This window comes from Parambassis ranga, chromosome 3, assembly GCF_900634625.1.
Source record: "Parambassis ranga chromosome 3, fParRan2.1, whole genome shotgun sequence".
Taxonomy (NCBI): domain Eukaryota; kingdom Metazoa; phylum Chordata; class Actinopteri; family Ambassidae; genus Parambassis; species Parambassis ranga.
In genome coordinates this window covers 17966478-17975650 of record NC_041024.1, presented here as the reverse complement: position 1 = coordinate 17975650, position 9173 = coordinate 17966478, and the positions used below count along the sequence as shown (strand labels likewise).

Sequence of the window (9173 nt, the reverse complement as noted above, 5' to 3'; positions counted from 1 at the left end):
AACAGCCATGAGGTCAAAGAGAAGTCAGAAGATAAAGGTCACTTTTTCCTCAAACTGCAAAATTGGCAAAGTAGTGAGGATGTGAACCAGCTACACAACTAAGCAGGTGACTACACTGTTAAGACCAATTGTTTTAGTTCAACAAAACTCTGCAAGACCGTGTCTTCACTGCATAGCCTTACTGAGGTTCCTCTGGTTGGAGTGATTAGATATGATTAACCAAACCTCTGGTATGCTAGAAACAGCTGTGTAGATGCCATTGTTTTCACAGCCGTTGAACTAAAGAGGTGCTGGCAAATGAGGGGAATGGTACTGTCACTGTTGCCAATAACACAGGGATTACAAATCAATAAAAAAAAAAGAAAACCGCAGTAGTTATCAAGCTTACATAAGAACATTTTTTCCTTCTGCAGGAGTATTCATGAAGTAACTTCTTCTTAGTCTAAATGGATCTTCAGAAGTTGCAGAGCCCCTGCAGTTAATAGTCAAGGGTATATAGTAATACAGTCTCTGCCCAGCCAAAGACTCAGACATGGTTACATTATAAACAATTAAATCCTTTTGCAGAAATACAAATTTACATGTTTACACGTGGAGTTAAAATCAACTACATTACAGTGTGATCCAATCCAAACACGGCCCTGCTTTTCTCATTCAGGTCTTATTTTTTTTTTTATGTTGCCAGACTGGCCGCACACACACCAAACCCCTCCTGCAGGGAGCGGTCCAGCTGCTGGTTATGATGAAACACAGTGGTCTCAGAGTTTTGAGCTCAGCAGGATATTGATCTTCATCATTAACTGTTCCACCCTGCAAGTCTCTTCCTCTACCTCTCCAGCTCAAGGCTTTAAGCTTTAAAAAGAGGTTTCGAAGCGAACGTCTCAGAAGTATGCTATTCCCGAGGAGGGATCATGGCATTGTAAAGATAATACACAAGCACAATATTACAGACGCCATCCATGGAGGGTGGTTCTTCCTACCAGCAGCATTCAAATGTCCTTCTCTGCTACCACTACATCATTTCAGGGAATGTCACATGTGTTCTCAGATCCAGTCTCTGGCCAGAGAGGCAACGTCCGGTGACTGGAGCATCAAACAGCCACTGCTGGAAGATAAAGCCATGCCGCACCTTTCAGCTCACAGCCAGCAAGTAACCTTAGCATGCTCAACGCCAAAACCAAAGGGTGAGTGTGCGTGATACTTAGTCTGCCGATTTCCTGGAGTATGAAGTGAATGTTGCAATGGATAAAATTAGACAGCATCAGACAACAGGTGTACAGAGATAAATATCTGAAGGGAGGTCACCCTTTTGTCAAGCTGATGAGCTTGGATGTAAATTTTAGGAAGGAGTGAGAGTATTGTGTGTTTATCTGCTCGTTTTCAGGTGGCCACTGGATGAGTAGTTTGGTTTTGAGTTCAGACTGTCATGTAGGGATCAAAATAGTTTGCAGGATAAAAACATATTGGTCGCAAGGAAAAAAAAAACAACTAAGACATGTGGTCCCAGTGCAGGAAAGGCAATAGTCTGTATTAGCCATCCTCCTTAGGGGGTGTGTACCAGCCTAAAAAAGAGAGATAAAAAACAGTGACTACAGGATAATGACAAAAATACCAACAGCTTATATGAAAACTGTTTCCTGCTTCAATGGCTTGTATCTGCATTTTACACCAAGAGTCAAAAATGGTCTGAGTTGTCACACAATTTAACATTGTACAACAGCTAAATATAGCTCTATGTAGCCTGGTGGGGTAGAATCCATTAACATATTTTACTTGCTTTTGTTTTAAAAATGTGTGTGTGTGTGTGTGTGTCACAGAGGTCAAGGACAAAAAGAAAACTCTGCATAAATGGAAATGACCAGATTTGGCCACAAGAACAGAGAGACTAATAGAACAAACTATGTTCTAATGGTTGATCTTCATCCTCATACCACATCATATATTTATGTGGTATTGTAGATAACTAAATCCTTGCAGTGTACTGTCAGTGTACACCAGTTACACAAATAAAGGAATAATGTGCACTACATGCATGTAAATGCTGCCATCTTTGGTACATTCACAACCAGGAAGCAATATCCCTTAGCTGTGATGCATGGAAGGGATTTGGTTTCAGTAAACAAGGTCAGTAATGCACTCTGTATGAAACTGGAGACAAAAAACACTCACCATTCTTTTCATGGATCTGAACCAGGGATTTGTAGGACTGCTGTGCTCTGGCAAGATTGTACTGGTTCTGCATGAAAGGATGAAAATGGAGTCAACCTCAAGAGTGTGATTTGGGTTTAGGGTGACGGTAGAGAACAGGAAACGGCAATGACAGCTGTTTTCAGCAAGCAAAAAATGATTAGCTTTTGAGCTCCAATTTCCAAAACAAAACCCTGTGTATGGTAAAGGATAATGAACACAGATTCTCCCCTCGTTTTACTTTACTGCTTCCACACAAGACATGGCTGTGCACCTGTAGTTCCTCTTCATACATCCATCACTGGTAAACCACAAAATGACACACCTTTGTACACACTATGAAATAAGCCCACTAAATTATTCACATATAAAGGGCTAGTTTTACTGATTATTAATATCAAACTCATAGTCAAGATGTGTATACCCCTGCCTAAACTCCTGCTAACTCTGGGTAAACTGATAATCTACTTGAAGAATTCAGTAGTTACAAAGAGAGAACAGAGAAAGCTACAGCTGAGAGGAAAGGCTGTTCCACTGACATAAATACATTCAAAACTGTAACTGAAAGTGGATTTCTCTTATTGAACACATGCAATTTTAACAGTTGTTTGTTGGCCTACAAAAACACAGGCGGTCTACAAAAAATACAATTAAATACTGCGTCTGAACACATATGTAGCTTTTGACCTGATGTTGCTCCGATTCACTCACAGAGAAAGAAAGGTTATTAAGACATTATGTAAGACTGCAGAAGTTTCTGAATTACCCTATAGTAACAGTGACTTTTTAAGTTGAGGGTGAAAGGGAACGTTTTACCAATTTAGCACCCACTTGTATCATAATGTTAGGAATTCATATTGTCTCCACCCATGGGTCCCTGTTCAAAAGTGCCAGTAAAAGTGTGCCAGTGGACAGAGTTTGTTCCAGCTCCGGGGCTGTTACTCAAATTACAAATCACAATACTACAACCAAATGTCATGCACCCTAGTCATAAGGATAGTTGTCCATAGCTGGCTAGTAATGAGGGCGAGGACAACTTGTGACGTCAATGTGGTAGAGTGCAAAGTTTCTAGCATTGTACAAGCATATGTAACATTCTTAAAAAAAGTTTTGGGTCACATGGAAAGGGTGGAGCTGATACACACGTTGTGATCCTGTGATCCGTTGTGACACACCAATGGTACAGAGCTACTATGAGAAATGCCCATCTGTCTGCCTATCAGGAGTAACTTCAGGTTAAGTATCTTGGTCAGGGACAGGTCAGCACGTGTGTGTACGATTAGTGGAGAAGCCACTTTACCACCTGAGCAACAGCTGCTCAGAAATTAGAAAAAAAAAAAAAAAAAATCAGAGCCAGGAGGACAAAACAGACATCCCAGTATAAAGCAAATCAATAGGGACACTGACAGAAACATTACTGTGTGAAAACACTCTTAATACACCACAACCTATTAACATATTTACACAAATAGAAAAGGGGAATACAACATGAGGTGTCAATAAGAAACTTTGTCTTTCAACATAGGTGCTGTTACTGAAAAAAAGAAGAACACAGGCTGATAGAATTACACTACATACTGTACGTAAAAATAACTATGACAAGGAACTGACACTGTGATTATCATATAGTAACAGACCAAAACTACATACTGGGAAACCAAACCTTCAGTAAATGTAATCAATATGTTCCATATCATTTATTATGAGAGGCCATCATCACTTTAAGGACTTACTTTATTGGCTCCAAACTGCACTCTGGCTTTTCCTTTGACTAAAGTGGCATTGATCTGCATGATGACAGACTCAATGGAATAGGCACTGCTCCAACCCTACAGTCAGGAAACACCGTGTCAATAGGGGAGGTTTTTGAAAATGCAAACAAATACAGTCAAATAAGCAATATTGAATAGACTGCATTGTGGGTTTATGAAAGTACACTTCACCTACCTGTTTGGTTAGAAGTTCCATGCACAGGGCACCCCCTCCAAGAACGTAACTACAGTAAGAGAATGAAAACCTCCATCAGGAAAAAAGGCCTCCTTTCTTCCAAAAGAAAATACTTCATCTGACACTAACACAGCCTAAACTTGAAAACAGTACGAAAGAGACAGCAGATAAATAAACTCACCCTCCAGACAGCACTGGTGAAACCACCCGAACAAATGGTGGATCAAAGGGAAAATTATCCTGTATAGACAACAAAAAACTGTTCATTTACTTCAAAGACTCTAAAAATAGTGTCTCAGATTTATTAATGCAAAGTCAAGTTTTACTCACTTTATATGAGAAGTTTAGTAAAATGTAATCCATTCCTTCCTTTTCCTTTAGGACTTGTAAATCACTGTGTAAAGGGCTATCTGGATCCACCCTGTTGAATTAATTATTCAATTAGTCTGTGTTCATACCGAGAAGAAAAAAAACTGATTCAACATCCCAGTTACTTACGTTCTTAGTTTAACGTGCCACTCATACAGGCTGTCATTGACAAGCTCAACTGAATAGATGCCTGTAACAGAAATTGATTAAATATAAATTATAAGCTGATAAGAATGTCCTGCCACCTTTTTTTGCCACCTCTTTGAGGGTGTCTCTTCATTTTCACTACTTTTATTTTATCTTTCAACTAAAAAAAACAAGGAGCTCCATGTATTAGTCGTACCTGTTTTGTAACTCTGAGACCTATAGATCTCTCTTAGCTCCTTCATCAGTCGGTCGGAGGCTTGCACTGAACCAGATACAGCTCCCTGTATCAATAGTGGACAAAGAACACAATGCCTTTCAATCCACCATAGGGAGAAACCTGTCAATTGTAGTTTACATGGGCTGCCATCAAAGACAAAGCTTTATTTAACAAGACATCAATGTTTATATCGGTACATCCCTTCAGAGAAATGTTTCACTGAGCCTCAAAATACATGTACAAAATGTAAAACAAGTGCATGAATAGCATGCAAGGCTGGTAACATAGTTATGAGGTTATAATTTTATCTGACACATTTTAGACACAGACACAGCTGCGCCACTAAATAGGATGATGATGAGCAGCCACAGAACCCTTTCCGGAAGAAAAACAAATCTTTTCATACATTTATGGTGGCTTGAACAGCAGACGCTAACAGGAACCTGAAGACGTGCATCATACTGCAGCAGGGCACATTACCCACTCATCTGTGTAGCAAATATCTCAGGACAATTTTTCAAATTCTTTCATCATTTGCAAATACTACTACTACCAACAATATCATCCTACAGAAATGTAAATAACAATGAACTCATTTATAAAATTGGGATGTTAGATAAAACATTAACATCTGGTCCTGAATAAAGACTTACATTCAAGTGGTCTTGTCTCTGGTTCTTTCTGATCTTCTCCAGAATTGCAAGATTCTCCTTCTCAATGCCATCATCCTCAGACTTCTTCCCATCCACAGGCTCCTCTTCTTTCATTTCATAGTGGTCCAGATCCTCAATGTCCTGTTGATTCATATTTGATATGTTAAACATTTCAAAAAAGACACAGTGGCAAGTCATTTCAGTGAAAAAAATAATACTGTGTACAGGTGAAGAAGGGAAAACATATTAGCCAGAAAAGGCTGCCATCCTTATATTATACTACACTTTATAAATATGACAAGAGCCACAACACTGCTCACAAAAAAATGTGTGACTAAGAGGTGGGATGATAAAACAAGTCAACACAACATGCACAGAGCAACACAGTAAATGAAACAGAATTACTTACTTCCCCCATCTCTTCCTCCTCCTCCTCTTCAGATGTGACCTCCTCCGTTCCATGCTGCACACACACAGACAAAGTGAAGCTAAATAAAGTCATCTGCAAGAGACTTGACCAGCTGAGTGATGCACACATTTTACAAAAGGCCACTTTTTACTGACCGTGGCCACAAAAAGAGCCTATTGATCAGCTTAGTCAACATCTTCATATAAACCTACAAGACTTTATGTAACGCAGACTGCCGTTTTATGACTAAGTTCCAATAGGAGTGAATATTAAAACATTTAAATGTGCACGCCATTTTAAAAAGCTTGAAGTGGGCAGACTTGCCTTTCTGTCTTGTCCCACAGGACCTGCGGGCAAGGGCTGGTCTAGCATCTCCACATCAGGATGCTGGGGAAGGTTGTACAGTCGACAAAGGTCACAAATGAGTTTCTTCAATTGCTGCAAAAGCTGGAAAAGACAAAGCACAAATACACAGACACTTAGATAAACCATTTGACATCACAGGTGCAGCTACAAAGCAGTTCCACCACACAGAAATGTGGATGTATTTTTAGTGTGACATATTCCTGATACAGATGTTATTATAGCGAAGCCAAATCACATTCATCTATATTACACCTATGATAACATAACATAACAAACAGACTCATGTGCTTCAAATGGACTAATTACATCATTCTATATTTAGCGTTGCAGGACATTTAGAATGAAACTAAGTGCTAGACTACTGTAAAACAATGCAATGTGTGAGAGTAGCAATAAATGTAGGCAAACATAATGACACATGGTAAGGATTTACCTTGCAGTACTGCAAATAAATGGAAAAAAACTGTCAGTGTTTGCATAAATACAATACACCAGTGGTTGAGTTGTGCCTTAGCAAATTTGGTGCAACTCAAAAATAGGTTACCACCTAAACATCTGTGCAACAGTAAGTAAGAAAAGAGCAAGTGAGCTTATTTATCCCCCCAAAAAGTAAGGTTCAACAAAGCTGTGTTTATCTGAATTTAGACCAAATGAAGGTGGTGACAGCACTTCTATAAAAAGGATATTTTAAGTCCTACAAACAGAGCATGCAGCACGAATAACTGCAACACTATTATTTGCACAGCAACCAAGCATCCTGTGCCAATAATTCACAGAAATTGTCCTGCTGAGATGCAGTCAGGTCAAATCTGCAAAGTCAGGATAAATCATGTGGCACATGTCAGTCATAATATGAAAGCAGTGAGACCAAAGGGCACTTAAACTCTGACTAAGTATACCTGGGTAGTTTAAGTAGGAGTCAACTGCATAATGAAAGTATGTGCACATTGTTCATTTTTATTTACTGGAGGTCACCTGCCGCATCGTGTGATGGTGGCTACAGTACACCGTTAACCAGGAGTACCACTCATATTCCAGTTCATAATATCCACTGCAGAGACCAATGTTTAAGGTTATCCTTCACACTGACAAGTAAATATGTAAATATATATATATATATAATATATATATATATATATATATATATAGAGAGAGAGAGAGAGAGAGAAAGAGATTGAAAAAGTGGAATGTGACGTGCATGTAAGGTTACCTACCAGGGTGCTGCCCTTTCTCACATCATCCAACCTCTCCAAAACTTGTGTCAAGCTGGGGTCGTCAGAGTCCACAAACCATATTGGCGGCGTAGATGGATAAGACTCCTAAAGACAGTAAAACAAGACAAAAATAAAACGTTTGCTTCAGTACATCTGACCCAAATTTTCCGAGTGTCGCAGCAGTTAACAGAGACTAGCAAAATACGTCAAATCTAAGTTGACGACATTAGCATTCTGGCTGCATCCTTAGCTAAATGCTAGGATTGCTTATCAATTCAATTTAAAATGACGCTGTCCGGTCAACAGATCATCTTCCAAGAATCCGTACCTCCAACTGTCTTTGGCTAAACAAAGACCAAATAACCTGTCCTGCGTGGTATCAGATGTTACAGTTGTAGAGGTGCTACCTAGCTAGCATATCAACCGGCTAACTTTAGCTGGCTAACCAACAAGGAAAGTGTATACTAGCGAAACCCCATGACTTGTGTTCGCACCTACCGTTATGTTACAGTGGATTATTAACAGCTTTTCTCCGGTTACGTTAAACTGGCAACTCAGTTCGTCAGGCTTCCAATCAATTATCCTGAATCGTTCGTGGTTAGGATCAAAAATTGACTCCAAAAACTTCAGTTCGGCCTTTAGCCCCGACACCGACATCTTCCACGCATCTCCGGCTGGGCCGCTGGGGAGGGGGAGAAGTCGGGACTTAGCTTTTGGCTAGCTAAAGCAACGCCGTAGACTATAGCACAAATTGGGAGTTAAAAGTACTAAAGAGGCGCCGAACTGCCTTGGCAGCTGTAGCTGAATATCCAGCACCAGCTATAAATCGCATCCAGTCAAATTTCAGCGCAGCCAGACAGATTTGTTAATGAAGTAGCTAACGTTAGCTAGATCCACTTAGCGTTTGAAAACAGCGCAGTACTTGGCAAGCAGCTAGGCGAGCAAGCTAGCAAGCTAGTCCGTTGTTGTTGTCTTTCCGTCTATTGTTGTTGTCTGGCTATGGTAACAACAATTTAAGGCTCTCGCGGTGTCCTGTGACAATCTCCTCACAGTCCCACCGGGCAGTCATTTACTATTTGCTGAAGTGTAAAACACGCATATAATCTCTACGATCTGACCTACAATCCCGCTGTATAGGGATAGTGTTTTTCATCCCCGGTACACAACTGTAGCTGGCCTCTTGTGGGGTTTAAAGATGGCGTTCTGCAATCTCCCCGTTCCCGCAGAATCCCAGCATTCAGCGCGTTCTCAATTTATTTCAGAGTAAGAAAATAAAGTTTATGACAGCGGATCATTTAGTCAGTCAGCTCTATAGTGGTTTGATTTATTTTATCAGAGGAAAATATTAATCTAGGCTGCTGCTGCAGACCTGTAAATACCCCTCAGATTAAAGGTGCCAAAGTGCCTGAAATTATTAGATTGTACTTCAGCAGCAATTATTTTACTTAACAATTAAAACTTGTATGTTCATCATGCTCGATGTAAAAATCAAAATTGCCCAAACTTTATCTATTTGTTGAAAATATCAATATATAACATGCAGCTTTCTGCTAATTATGTGAAACGTATATTAGTCATTACAGTGCAGATGCCTATGAGATTCCAAATGTGCAGATTTATGACAACATGCACACTGTCCATGGCTCAAAGACAAGTCTTACTGT

The 9173-nt window shown here is 39.8% G+C and overlaps 1 protein-coding gene across 1 annotated transcript; it reads right to left on the bottom strand.

The window, feature by feature from the left end:
* Window positions 1-539: 539 nt before the first annotated feature.
* ube2q1 (ubiquitin-conjugating enzyme E2Q family member 1) lies at window positions 540-8720 on the bottom strand. The gene is made up of 13 exons (XM_028402056.1): window positions 8008-8720; window positions 7510-7614; window positions 6254-6376; window positions 5930-5983; window positions 5521-5661; window positions 4847-4931; window positions 4633-4693; window positions 4465-4555; window positions 4316-4374; window positions 4135-4183; window positions 3921-4016; window positions 2170-2236; window positions 540-1562 (listed from the first exon to the last, which is right to left on the bottom strand). The coding sequence occupies exons 1-13, from the start codon at window positions 8164-8166 to the stop codon at window positions 1531-1533; spliced, it is 1122 nt and encodes a 373-aa protein (XP_028257857.1). The 5' UTR covers window positions 8167-8720; the 3' UTR covers window positions 540-1530.
* Window positions 8721-9173: the final 453 nt, after the last annotated feature.

What these genes read in the sequence shown, in the direction of transcription:
- ube2q1 (XM_028402056.1), bottom strand. Translation starts at nt 8,166, where the DNA reads ATGTCGGTGTCGGGGCTAAAGGCCGAACTGAAGTTTTTGGAGTCAATT. An exon ending in CTGTGGGACAAGACAGAAAG is followed by an intron (nt 5,984 to 6,253) that starts GCAAGTCTGCCC and finishes GTGTGTGTGCAG; the next exon opens with CATGGAACGGAGGAGGTCAC. An exon ending in TGGCACGTTAAACTAAGAAC is followed by an intron (nt 4,556 to 4,632) that starts GTAAGTAACTGG and finishes TTAATTCAACAG; the next exon opens with GGTGGATCCAGATAGCCCTT.